This window comes from Pseudorasbora parva, chromosome 21 (genome assembly GCF_024679245.1).
Source record: "Pseudorasbora parva isolate DD20220531a chromosome 21, ASM2467924v1, whole genome shotgun sequence".
NCBI classification, from domain to species: domain Eukaryota; kingdom Metazoa; phylum Chordata; class Actinopteri; order Cypriniformes; family Gobionidae; genus Pseudorasbora; species Pseudorasbora parva.
The window spans coordinates 20,963,811-20,986,017 of NC_090192.1; the positions used below are offsets into that span (position 1 = coordinate 20,963,811).

At 38.3% G+C, this 22,207-nt stretch overlaps 1 protein-coding gene across 2 annotated transcripts in view; it reads left to right on the plus strand.

Moving 5' to 3' along the window:
* The first annotated feature begins 3,523 nt into the window (after positions 1-3,523).
* The window catches only part of shisa8b (shisa family member 8b), a 42,967-nt gene continuing 24,283 nt past the window's right edge, over positions 3,524-22,207 (plus strand). Inside the window, exons 1-3 of one of the 2 annotated variants that reach the window (XM_067430580.1) lie at positions 3,524-3,763; positions 4,028-4,641; positions 21,125-21,246. In XM_067430580.1, the coding sequence (XP_067286681.1) occupies positions 4,082-4,641; positions 21,125-21,246 (682 nt within the window). In that variant the 5' untranslated portion in view covers positions 3,524-3,763; positions 4,028-4,081. Of the gene's footprint in view, positions 3,764-3,911; positions 4,642-21,124; positions 21,247-22,207 lie in introns of those variants that run through there. The other variant, XM_067430579.1, reaches the window with a different exon arrangement.

A 22,207-nucleotide genomic window follows, 5' to 3' on the forward strand; every position in this document is an offset into this window, starting at 1 on the left:
AAAAATCCCAGGATGTCCTTCGATAAAGAGTAGGGGTTACACCCCGGCATCCTGGCCAAATTTGCCCATTGGCCTCTGTCCATCATGGCCTCCTAATAATCCCCATATAATGATTGGCTTAATCACTCTGTCTCCTCTCCACCAATCAGCTGGTGTGTGGTGAGAGTTCTGGCGCAATGTGGCTGCCGTCGCATCATCCAGGTGGATGCTGCACATTGATGGTGGCTGAGGAGATTCCCCCTTCTATGTAAAGCACTTTTAGTGCCTAGAAAAGCACTGCACTATATAAATGTAACATTATAAAATACTAATATATTCCACCGTCTATAACAGACCGATGCTGAAGTCAGAACAAGCTCATTACAGAAGGCAGAGGACCTTGCCCATAACTGGCAAGGTTCTACTCCATGCTCATACTAAATTACCAATGGGAGTTACCAGCTAAGGCAAGCTACAACTATTGTAAATATGATTTGGTCTCTGGGATCCAGCAATCTCAGAGGTATCATACAACAGGAGGGGTTTGCCCAAGGTGAACATAACACTTCCTGTTGCAGTCCAGAGACCAGAAGAACTCTGAGCCTTCTTTGGTCAGCAGATCAAAAGAAAGTATGAGGGGGCTAAAGGCAAATGTTCTAGCTGCAACATTATAAATGCTCAACTGAGACTCTAGCTACATACCGAGCTCCTACTATTAAGGATTCCACCTACATTCAACCATGAAGACATTGCCATTAAGGGGAGCCAGCTCAGTACTAGCTGCGACCACTCGGAAACAAATGTCTTCTCAAGACTATACAGGCACTCCCGAAGGTGCCTTATGACAATGAAGGGTTTGCAAACTGGGGCAAAAACCCATTTCCTGATGGGTCAAAAGAGCTAATCCCAGGGACTGGAGGACGCTGCTTCACAACCCAACTAAACCAAAAGAAAAAAAGGGTCTCTCTAGACTCCAGACTAGACTAAATTGCAAACACAAACTACTATCCCTCAGGTGAGAAGAAAGTAAAAGCTTCTTACCTATCTCTTTCAGTCTCAAGAATGCATCACAAAGAGCGCCTCACAAAGAGCTCCTTACGCAAACACATAATGCACAAGTTTTGTGTCCTCAAGTGTCATATCTGAAGTGGCAACCTGATCTCACAGATTTCCGTGAAATCAACACAGACCCTTAATTCAAAAATCTGTGGTAGTTTCACGGAATCACCGAAAATTCAGTGATGGGTTCACGGAAGTGATGCCTATGTAATGACAGTCAGCCTCTGTGGTCCACACACAGATTCCCTGTTCCAACACTTTATATTTGTCAGTTTGATTCAGTCAGCATAATTTATTTACATTTATTTTTCTTTTTATTCAGACACGTTTTGAACACTTAACTCAAACCCTTCCCTAAAACTACCCACTGTCAACAATATAAAACAAATAACAGGCAAATAAATGTACAGTCTTTGTTATTTATTGCAAAAACAGACCAGAACCAGTATAGAAGTATTAACTCATGTTGCATTCCAAGTCTTCTGAAGTCATACAATATCTTCATGTAGTTGATCTTAAAGGGTTACTTCAGTGATTAGCATATGGCTTTGTATCAGTAGAAACCCTGAAGTATATTCAAATGATTGTGCTTTCCCCCATCGTATCCCCCTGAGACAAGAGATTTATGCATTTTATTTCTGGAAAATTCCTCCTATGATGGAAATTGACGATATTTGCATCATAGGAGAAATGTTTGGCCAAAGGCTAAAGACTACAGCCAGCAGAGGGAGCCATTTCCGCATGTTTTGAATCCGCGCATGGGGGATGGAGATCACACTCACAGCTCAGCTCGCAGCTACAGGCACTCATTTAAATGGAGCAATGCTGAGCAATGTCTTTTAACTTCTCAAATTAATTTCTATGAAAGTTAAGCTTGCAAAGGCATAAACTGAAACGCGCCAGACCGAACTAGCGTTGTGAATGTATGCCGCGAGTGTAGTTGCAATTACCTCAGCGCTCATCACGAGAGCTCATCAGCTCATTTATCTGACTCCTGCAGTCAGTGCTCAGTGTTGTAAGACTCGCGCGGTGACTCACTCATTATATTGAACAGACACGTTCAGTTTGTAGTGTCTGTTCTCTAACTCAGTCACAGTAATCAAGTTGGTGGCTTTGGGAATGGCCTCACAGGGCAGCGAAGCATTCTGGGAATTGTAGTCTTTCATCCCCATGAGACAAAAATAAATTTTCTGTCTTTTCTCAGTCTAGAAAGCACCAAATTCAAAAATAATTTCACATTTCTACTACATTGATGAACCAGTTTAAATACAGATTCATATTCCCAACGCTGAAGTACCTCTTTAATTTTTTAATCGTTGAAATGATGATGGCGCTCCACACAGGCACTCGTTCATATTTCTCATGATTCAAATGATACAAACGTCAGCATGACACGATCGGTCACGAGACACACAAGAGCCAATGGCATTTTACAATCAAAGCTGACGTAATGACGCAATTGGTCACGCCAAACATACAACAGCCAATGCTGTCAAAGCTGACGTTACGTTTCTTCCGGCGGCAATATTTGTAATGTATTAATATTCGGCGGATGGACTCGACGTTACTGGTCGCTTTTGGGGATTTTCTTCAGAGAAATCAATTGTTTAGCCTAATGTACAAATGGGTAGGTTTAGGGAAGGGATTGAGTTAAGTGTTCAAAACGTGTCTGAATAATTTTTTTTTTTTTTAAATAAAAATAAAATCATGTCTACTTTTACAAATGCAAATAATTAAATTTGTGTTGGGAATCCACGGATGCTGCCTGTCATTGACTTACATAGGCATCACTTCCGTGAACCCATCACGGAATTTTCAGCGATTCTGTGAAACTACCATAGATTTTTGATTTAAGGGTCCGTGTTGATTTCACGCAATTCTGTAAGACCAGGTTGGATATGGAGGCACGTTTCCTGAAACTCTTGGCTGAGTGATCGTCTTCACACGTCCATATATGAATCCTGAAGACAAAAGAAATTGTTGACGTGTACTACAGGCAGCCTTTTATTGTAGTAACTGCTTGGTTACTGACATTCTTCAAAATATCTCCCTTTAAAGGTGAGATCAAACTGCTGCAAAACCAACTGATAAATCATACAATATGTTAATATATACATTGTTTACAATAAGATAATAACGTATAATATAAAGAAATATTAATTTCCCCTTTTTTTTGCATGGTCTTCTTCACTCTCAATTGGATAGTTTTTCTTCAATATCATAAAAGTCTGTGAACTAAGCCCTTCAGTAGTGTCTCCTCTCCTTTCACACTATAACCAGCAGCTGGATGGAAAATATACCCCACCCTCTCTCTCTCTCTCTCTCTCTCTCTCTCTCTCTCTCTCTCTCTCTCTCTCTCTCTCTCTCTCTCTCTCTCTCTCTCTCTCTCTCTCTCTCTCTCTCTCTCTCTCTGATGTGCTGAGATCAGAAGGGAGGAGTTTTAATTTGAATACTGAACTGTTGCCCTTCATAAGCTCAGAGACAGCACTCTGAGTGGATCGCCGTGGATTAAAACACCTGTCTGTGGGTTTGCTCCTCTGGAAAGGATTTTTTTTACCACAAATTACTGTGACTGCTTGTTTACAGAGGTGAAAAGAAACTGAAAAGGAAGTTTTACTACTGGTGTTGAACTACAATGGGAAAACTAAAATGAGACGCATATCTGGACAGAACCAGGGCAAGACAGCAAATGTCCAAGTATTCATTTCTCTCTGAAAGTACCAAGGTAATGCAATTACAATTAAAGAAACTATTATTTTATGTAACTAACACTTTTCAGTTAACAATGCCATTTTTTATTGAATTGAAACAATTTTGAAATTAAAGCATTTATTGATTTGAACAAATAAAAATAAAAACTAAACAAACGAATATTCTAAACATTCTAAAAACATTCTTTTTTTAAATCTCAAAATGTATTTCTATATTTAGTTGACAATCAAAGTCATTAAACACTTTCAAGAATTCTTCCTTTAACATTTATGCTTAGGCATCTTTACTGTGAAAGTGAGTAAATCATTGAGCGCAGTGTGTCGAGTGAAGCATGGCTGCAAATTGTTTTTTACTACATCTTCTGCTCACTGCCATTCTGGGACGGGCTGCTAAAGCACAGGATGAGACTTCTACTGATATGGACATCCAAACCACAAACCAGACCTTAGATCCTTTGTTGATTTCTGTGACATCAGAAGGGCCTCCAAATTTGACCACACCTGGAGAGGTGGAGGAGGATACTGTGCCGTCCACTGGCACCCGTTGTCGGGGTTACTATGACGTGATGGGTCAGTGGGACCCTCCCTTTAATTGTAATGCAGGTATCTTTTTGTACTGTTGCGGCACCTGTTTCTACCGGTTTTGCTGCCAATTCCGTCAGCAGCGACTGGATCAGACCTCCTGCTCCAACTACGATACTCCCATTTGGGCCAACACTGGAAAGCCTGTGGCCACCAACACTGAGGTGCAGCCAGACCATGAGCGGGATCGAACTCACATGATTGTGTACATCATCTGTGGTGTGGTGGCCATCATGGTCCTGGTGGGAATCTTCACCAAACTGGGGCTGGAGAAGAGCCGAGGAGGCCAGAACGATCTCAGTAACTCCAGGTGAGTAGAATTTATTAATAATATTATATAATATTATATAACAATATAATGTTTTTAAATAGCCTCCATAAGTGACTAATGTGAAATGGTAATACAAAAATAGTTCTCTCCAATATAAGACTTACAATTGATTTCAACAGGGCTATACCGTTAGTATGTTTCTAACTTCTATAAAAATAAATAAAAAATACAAAGTACACACAGATATTAGGTAAAATAGTCATTTAATACTTTTTGTGTTTTTATAATATATATTTCTTGGACATTTTCACAATGAATTTGATGAGTTCTAGGACTCCTTTGTGAAAAGATGTACTCTTTTGTATGCTTTTAAAAAGAAGGTGGTGGCTTCTTTTAAAAAGAAGTTCAGGAGGTGCTGAAGTTATATACAATACTTTAAAATGATATGAGAAACAATTGTTTTTGCACAGTTAATAGCATATTATTTACATGTTTTTGCATTTAAATTGAAATGTATTATAGTTGAAGGTTATAGTTATAAATTGGTATATTTAATGCAATAAGTGGGACTTGTGAGAGTGTTTTTATATGTTTTAAGTATATCTTTATATGGAATTTCATAATTACTTATTTTACCTTTGAAATATGGTTAAAGTGATTTGCCAAATGTTCTGACAAGCCTTTATGATAAACTAAAATATACTTTACTGTAATTTCTATTGAAACTTGTCATGTTTTTAGATTCATTTGTACACATTTGTAATGAAGTTTTAGTACATTTAATTTAGTATTGCTTTAGTATAGTCAACACATTTAAATAAGTGTATTTCTTTAAAGAATTACAAAAGATTATTAAAACATTATATATATATATATATATATATATATATATATATATATATATATATATATATATATATATATATATATATATATATATATACACACACACACACACACACACACACACACACACACACACACACACACACACACACACACACACACACACACACACACCGGTATATATATTTAAGAGTACACTTTTTAATGCACTTTTTAAGAATGTCAAATTAAAAGTTTTACTTTACAGTACATTTAAATCATTATGTTTTAATAATTGAAGTATGTTTTACTTTTTGAAGTAGGCTATATCATAAGTGCACATTCAATGCATTTAGTAGTGCACTTCTTTTTCACAAGGGTGTAACTTCTACACAAACAATAAATGTGAGGTTATCTTAAATTTTAAAGATGGTATCTTAAAGCAACATAAGTATGCTGCCTACACTAAAAATAAAGGTTATTTATTCTTTATCAAAATCCATTGAAACTTTTCATTGCATAGAAGGTTTTTATAGTGGAAAAAAATATTAAAATGTGCTTTACACTAAGAAAAAATATTCATTTAAGAACATTCTATAATGTTTTTTCTTTAGCATTACTGTGAAACTCCCCTTGTGGAACCATTTTTTAGAGTGTACTTTTTTTGCACAATGCAAATAGCGATGATGCTATTTACACCTAGACTTCTATTTACAATTACAATTGTTTAATAATATTTGAATAAAGGTTGTCGATTCTCAAAAATTTTCATTGTATTAACTAAATTTATTTCAATTAACTCAATTTTTAAGGCAAACAGGAAACTTATTTTTGAAATCTTTGTTTTACAGTGTAGGGATAGATGATATTAACACTAAGTGCAAATAGCTGTAGATCCTATTTACTAAGTGAAATAACATACTAAGTGAAAATAGTGATATATTCTATTAACACCATGCAAAAGAAGCAGTTCTCCACAATATGTGTAAATAATAATTAGATGCTATTTATACTTTATTTTGACACATGCTATTTACAACTCAGTATTGTTGTATCAGGATGCAATAATTTATTTGAGAGAGCAAATGATTATATTTATTAAAATGATTAAATGGATGCTGCCTTAATGGGATAATAAAAGCACTTCATACATCCCTAACCCCTACCCAATAATTAATTTCATCTGGCAATTTATTTCCACTTGTACAAAATGTTCTTAATTTTTATTGAAAGTAAATTTCCTTTCCTTGCCTTTTGTGGTATGTGATGGAAAAAGGGAAAAGCGCGAACTTGGCAAAAGGTGGATCCGAACCCGGGTCAATCACGTCAAAACCTTGTTCCACAAGCCTTACGCCCTACTGACTATGCCACTGAATATGTTAACAAATTATCTTGTTTAGGCCAAACCAGGCATTGTTAGGCAGAGCTAGTGTGAATAGCACTTGCCAACAAGGAACGCTATTTGCACTTGGTGTAAATAGACACTTTTTTTTTTATTGGCCTTCGTGCCAGAAGCAGACATGTTTTAAAATGCTGTCTAGGTAGACAGCTCACTAGGCTTTAAAACAGAGCTAAAGACTCACAGAAGAGTCAGTGTGTTTTATGTTAAAAGTACATTCGTATTAGTACATTCAGAGTGTGTTAGTTAACCAAAGCTATTTTGGCCAGCCTTAACATCTGTATCATAGGCTGCAGCACACTAAAGACCAAGAAACTAGTGCAGCATAAAGCCAAGACTAAAGCCATATGTACAGTATGCTGCTCTTCTGAATTTAACAATCATATGTACAAGAAAAGAGTGGAAGAAAGTGTTGTCATGCCATCAATGCATTGAAAAGCTACTACTATTCAACTTAAATATTTTTTTCTCATCTCAATTCCTAGTTTTTCTTCTCTGTTCCGTTCCCTCCAGTCATCAAGCTGATCCTGATCATTCTAAACATTCAAAACATTTTATGAACATCAAAGTACCTGTCATGAGCAATAAAACAAAATACAGGCAATTTATAATTCTTAGCTTTCTGCTGTAACCCCATTTTCACACATGAAATGACCCAATAATGTAAACAGTCCTATCGAGATGAACACATGTGCAGGATGAAAAATATTCATCCGAAGATTAGCACTATTTTCCGAGGTTAACATCTCCAAGAATTTTCACACGCTGAACACTGCACACCAGATTAACTCTTCTTACACGATTAAGAGTTCTCCTGAGATTAACACTCCGCTTTAAGATTAAACCAACTTCTCTACAGATTAACTCTTTTTGATGCTACTGCTGCACTTCACAGCTCTAGACATATTATTTAAAATGTTCCATTCACACCATTAAAAAGAACCGCAAACTTTTGCTCAGATGTTGAATTTGGGCTCCAAAATAATTACTTCTATTTTCAGCCATGCCTTAAAGTGCCCCTATTATGCTAATTTAAAGGTTCCTGATTTAGTTTCAAAGGTCTCTTACAATAGGTTTACATGCATCCAAAGGACTAAACACTTTCATTTTTTCATAATATACATTACAGCATCACCTCTTTTTAGAGAGTCTGAAATGGTTCGTAAAGGATTCCGAGAGCCTACTCTTCTCTGATTGGTCTCATAGACCAGTCTGTTGTGATTGGTCTACCGCTTACAGCACATATGAGAAATGAAACGGCCATTACTATATCTGAATTTCAGCTCTGAATCTTCCTCAGCACTTGTGACAAGAAGAAAAGTAATACGCATCATTTACCATATCAATTCCAGCCTGAGACCTACTCTTTTGAAAGTGCATGCAAAGTAGATTTACAGCACAGCGTCTTCTTCACGTTGACAACATGCATCAAACTTTTCCAGGCATTAGCTACAACTACAGTGTTTGTGGGCAGGTCAAAATAGATTTTGTTCTCAGGCATGCAATGAAGTCCATTTGATGACATTATGCAAATTTGTTTAAAAAAATGTAGGTTCATGCAGGAAGGAATTACTGATGACCTGTTTCAGGCAGTTCAGAAACGATTCTTTCATTTAGGAGACAATCTTTATTTATTGTGCAACTTTGCAGTCCTTTTACATTCAAAAACAGCTATATATACACTACATAGAATGTATAACATTTGAAAAAGAATAAAGGCACTTTAAAGGAACTGCATGTAAGAAATGTATTTCAATTAATGATAAAATGGCCCTGATATGTCACTAAGCATTAAGAAATCATGTTAATTTCAAATCCTTAAAACAGTAGTCCGGTTGGGATATTGTCATTTAAAAGTTGTTGTTGCAGCCCTCAACTGATGTTGATGTTGACATGTTGTGTTTTGACCTGAAGCTCCGCCCTCCAGCTATCTACCAATCACAAAGTCAGTAGTGTTTGGGCATCCGGGTTGCCAGCTCTGCTCTAGTTACCACAGCTGCAGCTACAAACGTTCCTGCTGAACCTGCAGCTTATCTGGCAACCTCGAGTCAGGGGGAGAAGGGGAGAGGAGATAAATATTGCAGTACCAGTTTTGGCAACAATCTTACATACACTTTCTTTACTATTTGAATGTTACCTTATTTCATGGAATTCTCTAACCTACGGAAGCTTGTTTCTGCCACAGAATAAAAAAATAAAACAGTAATTGCAACTTTTTTTCTCGCAATTCTGACTTTTTTTCTCCGAATTGCATGATATAAAGTTGCAATTGCGAGTTATAAAGTCAGAATTGTGTGATATAAAATTGCATGATGCAAAGTTTTATCTAGTAATTCTGACTTTTTCTTGCAATTCTGACTTTTTCTTGCAGTTCTGACTTTATAACTCGCAATACTGAGAAAAACAATTCAAAATTGCAAAATGTAAACACAATTGTGAGATAAAAAGTCACTAGTATCTTGATTTATGCGGTGGCGGAAACAAGCTTTCATACTACCCTTAGTCAATCAGGGAGGAGGAAAGCTGTATTTCAGGCTGAACTTAAACCATCCATCATAGTTTTGTCATGTAAGCACATAAATGGCCTGCTTTCTTTTAAATGTGTCATTACTGAACAATGAAGGACATACATTGTTGGGAACTAAATATTATAGACCGCACAAGGAATGCCAGTCATGATAATGTAAGAAATAATGCACAGGATACCAGCAATGAGACTGAAATCCATGATTCAGATCACATCTTAAGCAGCTTGCCGAGACCAAAGGCAAGAATCGGTGCCACACAATATCCAATCCACAGTTAAAGTAAAAAAATCAGCATGCTGGGCAGATTATTCCACCATACAGGTGTCTGGAGGGGCTAAGATCTTTGAGATATCACATTTATATCAAGTGAGACCTTCTGGATTAGAAGAGGGCACAGAATTTCGAGTGATGTGAATTTTGAATCCTTTAGAACACATGTGTAGACTACTGTAGATTAAAAAGTTTGTAAAATAAGCACACATTCACATTCCTATCACACCCTCCACAGATAATTAGCTTAAAACTGACAGTTCTGTCATTATTTACTCACCCTCTTGTCATTCAAAATTCATATGACTTATTCCTGTGGAAAATGAGTTTTCAAAAGCCCAAATATCTTTCCCCATTGATCACTGGCTTTTTTTAAAATTGATTCTAGGTACTTGCATGGCCTTGAGGATGGGCTGAGGCTGTGGAAAATTAAGAAAAAAATATTTTCAAAATGTGTTAAAGCAACAGGGTAACTTTTGGTGCTCTAGCGGTTCAGTCAATTTAATTCAAGTCAACTTTATTTTTATAGTGCTTTTACAATGATGACTGTTTCAAAGCAGCTTCACAGTGTTAAAGAGTAAAATATCAAACATCAAAATTTGATTCATATGTACAGCCGCTCTGGAGAAAATGGTGATGTCATCAGATCATTTCAATTTATCATATAGTGACAATGTGGGCAGATCAGTGATATAGTTAATTTAGTAATTCATTTTATTTTTATTAGTGTCCCCAACTGAGCAAGCCAAGCCAAAGGTGACAGTGGCAAGGAACCAAAGCTTCGTCAGGGCATATTGGAGTAAAATGAACCTTGGGAGAAACCAGGCTCAGTCAGGGTGCCATTTCTCCTCAGGCCTATTAACAAACAGTGTATGATTATTATTCTGGTTACCTTACAGGTCAGAAATCATATTAGATCGGAATATTTGGTCTCGGAATGACTCAGCAGACACTGCAGGGATGCGCTGGTCATGTCTGGGCGCAGGTCCACCATCTGTTCTAGATACGGCAAGTTTAGGTGTTAAATAGGAAAAAGATTGACCACCTGCAGTTGATTTTGATATTTTAGGTATTATCAACTGGCCAGAATTTTGAGACCGCAATAGACGTGATGGAGTATAATGTGTTAAGAGCTTGCTCAAGTACTGGGGAGCTAAATCATTTAGTGCTTTGTAAGTAATAAGCAAGATTTTAAAATGTATGCGATGTCAGTGCAGTGTTGACAGAGCCAGGCTAATACAGTGGGTACGGAAAGTATTCAGACCACCTTACATTTTTCACTTTGTTATATTGCAGTCATTTGATAAAATCATTTAAGTTCTTGTTTTTCATTAATGTACACAGAGCACCCCAAATCGACAGAAAAACGCAGAATTGTTGACATTTTGCAGATTTATTAAAAATGAAAACCTGAAATACCACATGGTCCTAAGTATTCATACCCTTTGCTCAATATTAAGTTGAAATGCCCTTTTGATCTAATACAGCCATGAGTCTTTTTTTGGAAAGATGAAACACATTTTTCACACCTGGATTTGGGGATCCTCTGCCATTCCTCCTTGCAGATCCTCTCCAGTTCTGTCAAGTTGGATAGTAAACATTGGTGGACAGCAATTTTTAGGTCTCTTGTTTTTGTGAAGCCTCTCCTTCATTATTTAAGCTGTGTGCTTAGGCTCATTGTCTTGTTGGAAGGTGGACCTTCAGCCCAGTCTGAGGTCTTGAGCACTCTGGAGAAGGTTTTCATCCAGGATATCCCTGTATTTGGCCACATTCATCTTTCCCTTGATTGCAACCAGTCATCCTGTCCTTGCAGCTGAAAAACACCCCCACAGCATGATGCTGCCACCACCATGCTTCCCTGTTGGGACTGTTTTGGACAGGTGATGAGAAGTGCCTTGTTTTCTCCATACATACTGCTTAGAATTAAGGCAAAAAATATATATATTGGTCTCATCAGAGCAGAGAATCTTATTTCTTACCATCTTGTGGTTATTCATGTGTTTTCTAGCAAACTCCGTGCAGGCTTTCATGTGTCTTGCACTGAGGAGACTCTGTTGGGCCACTCTGCCATAAAGCCCCGACTGGTGGAGGGCTGCAGTGTTTGTTGAATTTCTACAACTTTCTCCCATCTCCTGACTGCATCTCTGGCGCTCATTCACAGTGATCTTTGGGTTCTTTTTTTTTACCTCTATCACCTAGGCTCTTCTCCCCCGATAGCTCAGTTTGGCCAGACGGCCCGCTCTAGGAAGGGTTCTGGTCTTCCCAAATGTCTTCAATTTAAAGGGTTAGTTCACCCAAAAATGAAAAATATGTCATTAATTACTTACCTTCATGTCGATTGACACCCGTAACACCTTCGTTCATCTTCAGAACACAAATGAAGATATTTTAGTTGAAAGCTGATTGCTGAGAAAGGCTTCAGATAGGCCTCCATTGACATTCAGTACATTGACACTCATAAGACCCATAAAAGGCACTAAAAACGTTGTAACAAAGTCCATCTCACTACAGTGGCTGTACAATAATTTTATGAAGCGACGAGAATAGTTTTTGTGCGCAAAAAAAAATCTAAATAACGACTTTATCCACCAAGTTATTGTCTTCCGCGTATGCCTCGGACGTGAACTCACGAAGCACCACAACGCATGTGCGAGAATATGATGCAGATCCGCCGTTCGGACACATGACCCAGAAGCGTGGAACTTTGTTTACAAGCAGAAGAAGGGAAGACACGCCGTATCTAAGCTGTTGAATTCTACACTGAAGAAAAGAAACCTTTAAACAAAGTTCCTCGCTTCTGGGTCATGTGTCCGAACGGCGGATCTGCGTCATATTCTCGCGCACAAAAACTATTCTCGTCACATGTAAAATTACTGTAGAGCCACTGCAGTGAGATAGCCTAGAAATCTAGACGCACCCTAGCGGCAGCAAATTTAATTTGCCCGCAAGTGTGGTCTAGCAACTCTCAATTCCTATCTGAGCTGTATTCCTCAGAATCTGGACGGCCCAATCACATCGTGTATAGAGTCGGCAGGCGGGGCCATAATGACGACGGCCGAGTTGCGTTTGCGTGCTTCTAGTAACACAGAAACTGGCGAACGGCGGTCTTTCGAATCAGCTCTGCCCGCGCCTCCGGAAGACTTGGAGTTAAGCTTTCCTCTGAGAAAAGAACAAAGAGCGGCACTGAAGTCATTCTTAAAAAGGGAAGATGTGTTCGGAGTTTAGCCGACCGGATACGGCGAATGTTTAATCAGCGAGCTCCCCTTCACCGCCGTTGCTCCGGTTGGTGTAGCGCTATCCTATCGCGTGCAGAGGGAGTTTAAAAGACAACCGTTTATCCCGCCCCTCGGATTGAGCCCTGTCTATGGTGAGTTTCCAGACCAAACATCTTGATGTGGGTCTGGCTTGTCAGGCTAGCAGTGAGATGGACTTTGTAACAACGTTTATAGTGCCTTTTATGGGTGTTGTGAGTGGGTCTTGTAAATGTACTGAATGTCAATGGAGGCCTATCTGAAACCTTTCTCAGCTATCAGCTTTCAACTAAAATATCTTCATTTGTGTTCCAAAGATGAACGAAGTTCTTACGGGTGACGAACGACATGAGAGTGAGTAAGTAATTATATATTTTTCATTTTTGGATGAACTACCCCTTTAAGGATTATGGAGGCCACTGTGCTCTTAGGAACCTTAAGTGCAGCAGAATTTTTTTGTAACCGTGGCCAGGTCTGTCGCCACCTAGTGGAGCATTACAATAATCTAGCCTTGAGCTCATGAACGCATGAACTAACTGTTCTGGATTTTGCATTGAAAGCATGTGCCATAATTTAGATATATTTTTAAGTTAACAAACAGAACTGCATGCGTCTTTTACACAAAAATTGTACCCGGAGCTACTTCTCTCTGTTTATGTCGATGGTGAGTCAAATAGGTACTGGGATACTCTACAGCAGTGCAGATACAAAACTGACTAAAATACTCTGAATATAAACACTCTTTACATTTTGGAAAATGGATTCATGATGTACTTAGTCATTATAAAAAATTTACATAGTGTTGCTTTAACAGTAAGAACATTTAAATTTACATATTGTCTTGTGGAGTTTTTTCCTTGCTAATGTCACCTTTACCTTGTCCAATAGATGTATGCGGCCCCTTTATTTTCTATAAAGCTTCTTTGCAGTGATATTAGGATGACCACTTAACAAATGAATCTGAATATATGGCAACTTTCAGATGAATACAGTCAGAGTTATATAAAAAATGTCCTGGATAATCTAAGCATTATAATGGCAGTAAATGGCACCCACAAATTTGAAGCCCAAAAAATGCATCCATCCATTATAAAAGTAATCGACTGGGGGCTCCAGGGGGTTAATAAAGTCGTTCTGAAGTGAAGCGATATATTTGTGTAAGAAAAATATCCATATTTAACACGTTATAATATAAAATATTCCATTATTCGTTATTCATCTTCCGTATTCAGGGGGGTCCATGGCATTAAAAAGTCTGACAATAAGACTATAATGCAAAGTAAATGTACTGACACATTCCAATCAGAGCTCTGGATGTATATGTGAGTGCCTGTAGAAAACTCTTTGTGAGTCTGCACATAAATTCAGGGTTACTTTTTGAAAAATGGAAGAAGAGAAGGACAAAGTGAGGAGGGATCAAGCAGAATACCTCTCCTCCAGCTCGCCCTCTCCTCCTTCAGACAGTAATGTTTGTTAGATTTTAACCTGTGTCTTTCCTGTGGCTCCGAACTGTCTGAACTCAGTTGACATGAATGAGTTGTGGCTGCTCATAGCTGCGCGCTGTGTGTTTGTGTGTTAATGTGTATGTACAAGTGTGTCTTCGTGTCTCTCTGATTCTGGAGACATCTCTCCCGCATGGTTGAGTCTTAGTGGGTGTGCACTGACATTTGCGTCCTCCTGGCCCCCCTGCCTCTGTCTCATCTCCCTCCTGTTCCTCTAAGGCTAAAGTAAGGGTCTATGCTCTCTGACAAAGCAACTCATTACCACACTCTTTGGGCTTTTCTCTTGCTCTGCATTTGCCCTCTGGGTGACATGATAATCTAATGCAAAACCTTTTGACTTATAATAGAAATAACAGACCATATTTCATGTAAAAGTTGCAAAAGGGAAAGGGTCACCTACTTTAGTTGTAGTTGTTTAGAGTAAAAGGATACACAGGAAAAACTTCACAACCCTACTCCATTACACTTGAGAAGCAAAGATAGAGGATGCCAATAGGACAAAAGTAAAGTTTTCATCATGTCAATAATATTTGTCTGAAAGAAAGAGTAAAAATTTCACCAAAGTTACTATCAATATGAATAATTCCCCGAACTTCTGCTGCAAGTATTAATAGAAATAGTGTGCAAATTATTTCACATAAAACTGTGCACATTAAGTAAATGCCACGATGGTCTATTGGGATGGCACTATGTTAATTTGAATAATTGGTTAAATGCGGGTAACACATTACAAGAGTAATTCAGTTCTATATAGCATTAAGAGAGGGGAAGCTGTTCCCCCTGGAATATAATTAGATAAGGCATCCTACGAATAATTGCTGATAAAATCACTTAACACAGATCCAAAGATACAGAACCCCGTTCTGCATAAAACACGGCGGCACAGGAAATGTGACAGGGCTGCCTGTACTAGCGCTTTTTTTGGAATGACTGTGATGCAACTGGTTATATTACTGCAGTACATTATGTAGTAATGATTATTACAATTAAGTGAGAGAACCAAACTAATTATAAATTTGAATCAAAAAGACATTGTTCTGTAATTTTGCTAATTTGCACTGCTCTTGGTAGATTGTGTTGGTCATTATGGAAATGATCTGTCTGCATCCTTGTTCTTTAAAGGGGGGGGTGAAATGCTGTTTCATGCATACTGAGCTTTTTACACTGTTAAAGACTTGGATTCCCATCCTAAACATAGACAAAGTTTCAAAAACTAATGTTGGACGTTTGATGGAGTATTTCTGTGTCAAAAATACTCTTTCTGGTTTCTCACAAGTTTCGGAGAGCTTTTTTTCGAGTATGGCTCGGCTTGACGTTACTAGAGCGGAAGGTCCTTGTATGGGCCGTACGGGCTCTTCTCCCGGTAGGGTGCGCGCGTGACTAGAGCGAGAGAAGAAATGCACGCCCGTAAACACTCTCTCAGGTGCAGATCCAGGCGATCCAGGCGCCGCGCTCCACTTTATTCCTATGGGTGACATCTTCAGCACAGCATTCCGGGAAGGCAGCGCTGCATTTGAACCGATTTGAACGCAGAAATGATGGGAAGCTTCACAACATCGCTTCAGTCGCGTCGCAAAGGTGGATCTTCACCGTTCACTGCTGTCAGGACTTTACCAAATCATACCAAAGAAGTGTGTTTTTGACGGAGCGGTCCCAGCGATAAAGGTTCGGTCCTGCTTTGGAAGCAGTCGGTGAGTAAAACTGCTTAAAATGTCTATGCTGTCAGCTATCGTCACGTGAGTAAACATCAGTAAACGACACGATCGCGTGCTTCGTCATTCAAATGCGCTAACGGTTACTCCATTGTTGTTCTATGTATAACGTTACAGTAGTCTGACGTGCAAAACCGTTTTGCTTGCTACTGCTAAGGTTTAGTCACATACAATAGTCCATAAACCGAATCATGTCCTCATAAAATGCGAGTAAAGACACACAAATGTTGACGGGCCACTAAATACAGTACATACCACAGAGACAGACTGCTGTTGCTGTTTCTCCTGTTCAATTTATTTTAGCCTCCGAATGATTCTGGATCAAAAATCCAGTTTCTCCACGCTTGAGGACGTCACCGCTTTGCGCCCTCGTCATTCTTTAGCTCCACCCACTCAATACGCCTCCAGGCGCTCGTTTTTTTCCGGAAAGACTCGGTACAGCCCATATTTCTTTTATAAATATAATAAAACTAAAGACTTTTCAGAGATATGAAGGTTGCAATACTACTCTATAGGTACTCAAGATTGACATGAGATTGACTGAAACTGAGTGCCCCCCCCCCTTTAATTTGCGTGTTGTCAGTAGATCACGTACAGGATTTTCCACTCCCATCTGAGCTTTTATGGCATTGCGCTCTCACAGTGCCGGGTAGAAACTGATTACATGTAATCTGGATTACATAATCAGATTACATAAAGGATTACTTGTAATTACATAATATTATGTTTTAAAATACTTGTAATCAGGCTTTTTATTTGATTACACGATTACATATTATTCACACAATGGCAATAAATCATTCATAATTTATTGATTCTCCCTAATTCTTCTTCGTAAGTTTAAATTTTCCTTTTAAAAAAACATATCACTTATATGCATTCAGAAAGTCTTTTGTGAAATTGCACACCCAGACCAGCCAATAGCCAACAGCTATAATTACATCAGAGGCCACAAAACATTTGATCACTGGATTTTACAGAAATCATTTCTTTTGAATCATTTTCATTTCTTTTGATTTCAAGTGTTTTCTCAACACTGCATATCAAATTAACTCCTGATGAACACATTCATTATTTTTGAATTGTCACTCAGTAAATCATTTACTTTTTTGTCTTTCAAACTATTTTATTATAATTTATTTTATTTTTAAATAATTTATTTTAATTTTAATAGCTTCGCAAACTCCCGTTTATGTTATATAGTTTTCCGTTTATAGTCTTCGCAGGACAAAAAAGTCAACTCAGTGTGGAGTGGACAGAACAGAAGGCTAAAATGGAGAGAAAAAGATGCGTTTTCAAAAGAAATCCTTTTAGTGTGGACAAGGCCTGAGAGAGACAGATGATGATACAAATGGGACCTATTGTGATTAAACAATCGTGTCAGATAGCATTGCTTCTGACCCATCATGGCTGACTGCCAGAACACAGTATATTTGAACCCCTCAGGAAGGACTCGTGGTGCTATCCCAGGATGCCCTTTTTATACTAGACACTGGGTTGTACTTTTTATCTAAACACACTAGTCTGTGTAGTGAGAGAAAGAAATGTGCCACTCTCTGCGACTCGTATTCAGTGTGTGAGACATCATGGCAGTGGGAGTCAGGATTGAGTCTTTATGCACTGAGGCAAAGGGTGAAAGCCCAGCAGGACGTCTAGCAAAGCTGGAGTCAATGACTTCATCTGTCTGAGCATAAGTATGGCACGTCCTCAAAGTCACCCTCAATGAGGACAATCCTCTCGACATGACTGAAAACAACCGCCAAATGATTTTATGTTGTTATCCCCTTAACAAGATGGAAGCACTAGTTGGTAAACAGTATACGAACAAATAATACTTTTATGCTGTTATCTTTAGGTTGAATTATATACACTATATTGCCAAAAGTTTTGGGACACCTGGCTTTACATGCGCACATGACGTTTAATGACATCCCAATCCGTAGAGTTTAATATGGAGTTAGCCCACCCTTTGCAGCTATAATAGCTTCAACTATTTTCCACAAGGTTTAGGAGTGTGTTTATTGGAATTTTGACCATTCTTCTAGAAAAGTGGTTCTCAAACCTGTCCTGGGGACCCCCAACCAGTGCACATTTTGCATGTCTCCCTCATCTAACACACCTGATTCAAATGCTCATTAGTAGAGACTGCAAGACTTGAAATGGGTGTGTCTGATGAAGGGAACATACAAAATGTGCAGTGGTGAGGGGTCCCCATGCAGGACTGAGACCCACTGTTCTAAAAGAGCATTTGTGAGATCAGGCACTGATATTGGACGAGAAGGCCTGGCTCACAGTCTCCGCTCTAATTAATCCCAGAGGTGTTCTATCAGGTTGAGGTTAGGACTCTGTGCAGGACAGTCATGTTCCTCCACACCAAACTCGCTCATCCATGTCTTTATGGACCTTTCTTTGTGCACTAGTGCGCAGTCATGTTGGAACAGGAAGGGGCTATCCCCAAACTGTTCCCACAAAGGAGCACGAAATTGTCCAAACTGTCTTGGTATGCTGACACTTTAAGAGTTCCTTTCACTGGAACTTAGGGGCCATGCTGAACCCCTGAAAAACAACCAGCACCATAATCTCTCCTCCATCAAACTTAACACTTGGCACAAAGTAGTCAGACAACTGTTCTCCTAGCAACCACCAAACCCAGACTCGTCCATCGGACTTCCAGACAGAGAAGCATGTTTCTTCACTCCAGAGAACGCGTCTCCACTGCTCTAGAGTCCATTGAAGGCAAGGCTTGGATGCAGCTGCTCGGCCAAGGAAACTCACTGAGCTCCTGAGAGTGACCCATTCTTTCACATATGTTTGCATACACCTTTGGCCATGGAAGTGATTGGAACACCTCAATTCAATGATTTTGAGGCTTATCCCAATACTTTTGGCAATATAGTGTCTATACTGTATATTTATTTCTACAGATCCCCTAAAGGGACAGAGTAATGGAGAAAATATGAAATTTATATTTTTGATTGTTTTGTGTTTCCTCCAAGAAGCATTTGCACTTTAGCGGACGCTTCATTTCTGCAAGCACAAAACTTCTGCAGACAAATGCAAAAACATATTTTGCAACACGACCATGACCATGTCCTCTATGGGGTTACGTATATTAATACATTTATTTGAATAAAATCTAACAACAATTGTGTCATATTACACCTCCATGGCTTTAAACATTTCCAAGGCCTGTCCAGTTAATGTGAATAAGCAAACTTGTGATCAGTTCTTAAAAGATAGAACTTCAAATCCTACAGCTGCTATATTGAGCATATTATCTCATATTCCATCTTTTCCCTTTATACCATATCCGAATCCTGCCTAAAAGACCAAAAATGCTCAGATGCACATATCATGGACATATTGGGTGAGGAGGACAGCTGTTCAGAACTGTCCAGCCCAATGACTGATAGGTGTGAGCTACCAAAAGAGAGCTAGAATAAACAGATGTTTATCATCTAGTCTGAGTTGAGTTTTACTTTCCTCATGAGAATTTCAAAAACACTAGGGTGGGATACAAACGGAGATGGCACAGGAACGGCTGCTCCCATCCAATTACACTTCTATCTGTTGCCCCGCTCCACTGCAAATGCCTTTTCTGTTCTCCCTGGAAGATGTCATCACCAGGATGACTATATTCTCATGCCTTTCTGATGTGTTGTTTTTCTTAGGCCACAGTGGCCTACTGCCACTGGCATCGGCCGGCCAAAGGCCAGTGCGCTTGTGCTTGACAATCACATTAGATCTCATCACAGTCCCTTGTTGGTTAAAGGGTGTTGGACAGAATTAGAGACCTTACTAGGGATACAAGTGGAGGCTGTAGGAAGTAGAGCAATAATGGAGTGTCAAGGATTTGAAGAACACAGTACCCAAGAGGACACAGGGATGCAGGAAAGGGTTCGGGAACTCTAGGACAAAGCCAATATAACTGTAGTCCTCTGAATGCCAAGAGTTGTTAAGTGCTTAGATATATTTATTGTTTAATGTGACTAGTGTAATGGATATAAGTGTATCCAGTTTGTAGAGAGAACATATTGAGTGTGAATTCATTGACTGCTTGCTACACAAACAATCTGTTGACTACCAGCAGATGCTGAATGACTATATTGATCAAATATGACAATATGCTTATTGTCAGCCTCAGGCTGATGTTATTCTGATATGCACTGCCATACAGATCCTTACCATTAATACCTTTTTCAGCAAAACAGGGAAGGGATGTGTCCTTATGGACAGTACACTGCTCTGATTAAGTGCCCTATGATACTTTCAGCAGAATGAAATCTAATCCAATTAGTGCCATTTTCTTACGACAAAGTGTAATATTTCTGTCAGATGGAAGCGCACTTGACTCAAGGGAACCTGGGTTTGATTCCAGCCTGAGTTGTTTTGACACCCCCCGCCCCCCATACACTACACTGTCCAAAAAAAACAAAAACACAATAGAATTGTAACAAAAAATAAATAAAAATTGAGGTCAGTAAGATATAATAAAAAAAATTTGGCAAGTGGCACTGTTCTTAAACTTTAATCAAAGAATCCTGAAAAAAGTATCACAGGTTAAAAAATATTATTAAGCAGCTCAGCAACATTTATAATAAGAAGAAATGTTTCTTGAGCACCAAATCAGTATATTAGAATGATTTCTGAAGGATCATGTGACACTGAAAACTGGAGTAATGATGCTGAAAATTCAGCTTTGCTATCACAGGAAACATTATATTTAAAAATAGAAAACAAATATAGTTTTAAAATTTGTATTTCACAATATACCATATTTTTTATCAAATAAATGCAGCCTTGGTGAGTATTTAAGAGACACTGATCACAAACCTTTGAATTGTATATAGCACATTAAAAAATGTAAAAATATTATTTTCTTTAATTCAGTCAGGCATTTCAATTCTAGTTCCTGTCACCTCAAATCAAATACAAGAATTCAATGGTAAACATAAAAGCATTTTTGATTCAATCCTGAATGACATCCCTGTTGGACATAACGTTTGGGTAAATGATTTCTCCCGTCTCTTCACAGGACTCTGCAGGAGTTGCTGAAGCAGCCAGGAGGGGAGCTGAGTCCTGTGGATGGACCATTGAGCAGCACCACATCTGTCGGAGCAAATGGCATCTCTGCCAGGATGCTTCGCAGCCGCAGTGGTGAGATCACTTACTCTGCTGTTCTCCCTACATACAAACATACAAGAAAAAACTGCTATAGATTCTGCATTTATGGATACATCACTTTTGAACGTCTGCTTACACAGCTTCCCAACAGGGGCTCTCTTCCTAAGAGTATTGCATGACAATGCACACTGTGAAATCACTGGCTCACAGCTGCTCAATTCTTTCTGTTCTTGTTAATAGCACAAAACAACAAATATTTGTTTCTCTGTTTGTTACCTCGGCTATATTTATGGCAAGAAAAAAGTGAAAGATATAAAAATAGAATAAAATAAATAAATATTATGTAGAACAACAAAACAAAAAGTTAAATAAAAATAATTATAAAAGGTTTATCTTCAAGAGAAATTTTATCTTTGATAAAAATTGTAAAACTAAATCTGGTCTTACACTTAATTAAAAATCTTTCCAGAGTAAACTGAAAAGTAAAGAGTCCTAATCGAGTTCAAGCCATCACAGTCCATCAAAATATACTAAATATGTTTAAATATAATAATATAATATTTTTAAAAACAAAAACAAAAAAAACTTTAAAAATTATGTCAAGTTACCCTGATGTCGTTCCAAAGCTGTATGACTTTCTTTCTTCTGTGGACAGCATTGGACCCCATTGACTCTCAAAAGCTCAAACATTTCAAATAAAAAAAAGATTATATACAGTCCCTGACAAAAGTCTTGTCGCTTATCTATTTTCTAGAAATACCTGATATTAACCTGACTTTTAATTAATTAATTGGTGTTAGAAATAGCTCATATGAAAAGCTAAAACCCTCCCAAATGACGTTTAATGCACTGAAATAAATAATTTTCACAGAAAAAAATATTTATCATTTAATCAAGACAGAAAGGTCAAATTTTGGCAAGACAAAAGTTTTGTCGCCTATACAGAAATTGAACAAATTTACTGCAAATACCAAAATATGTCAGCAAATTAAGT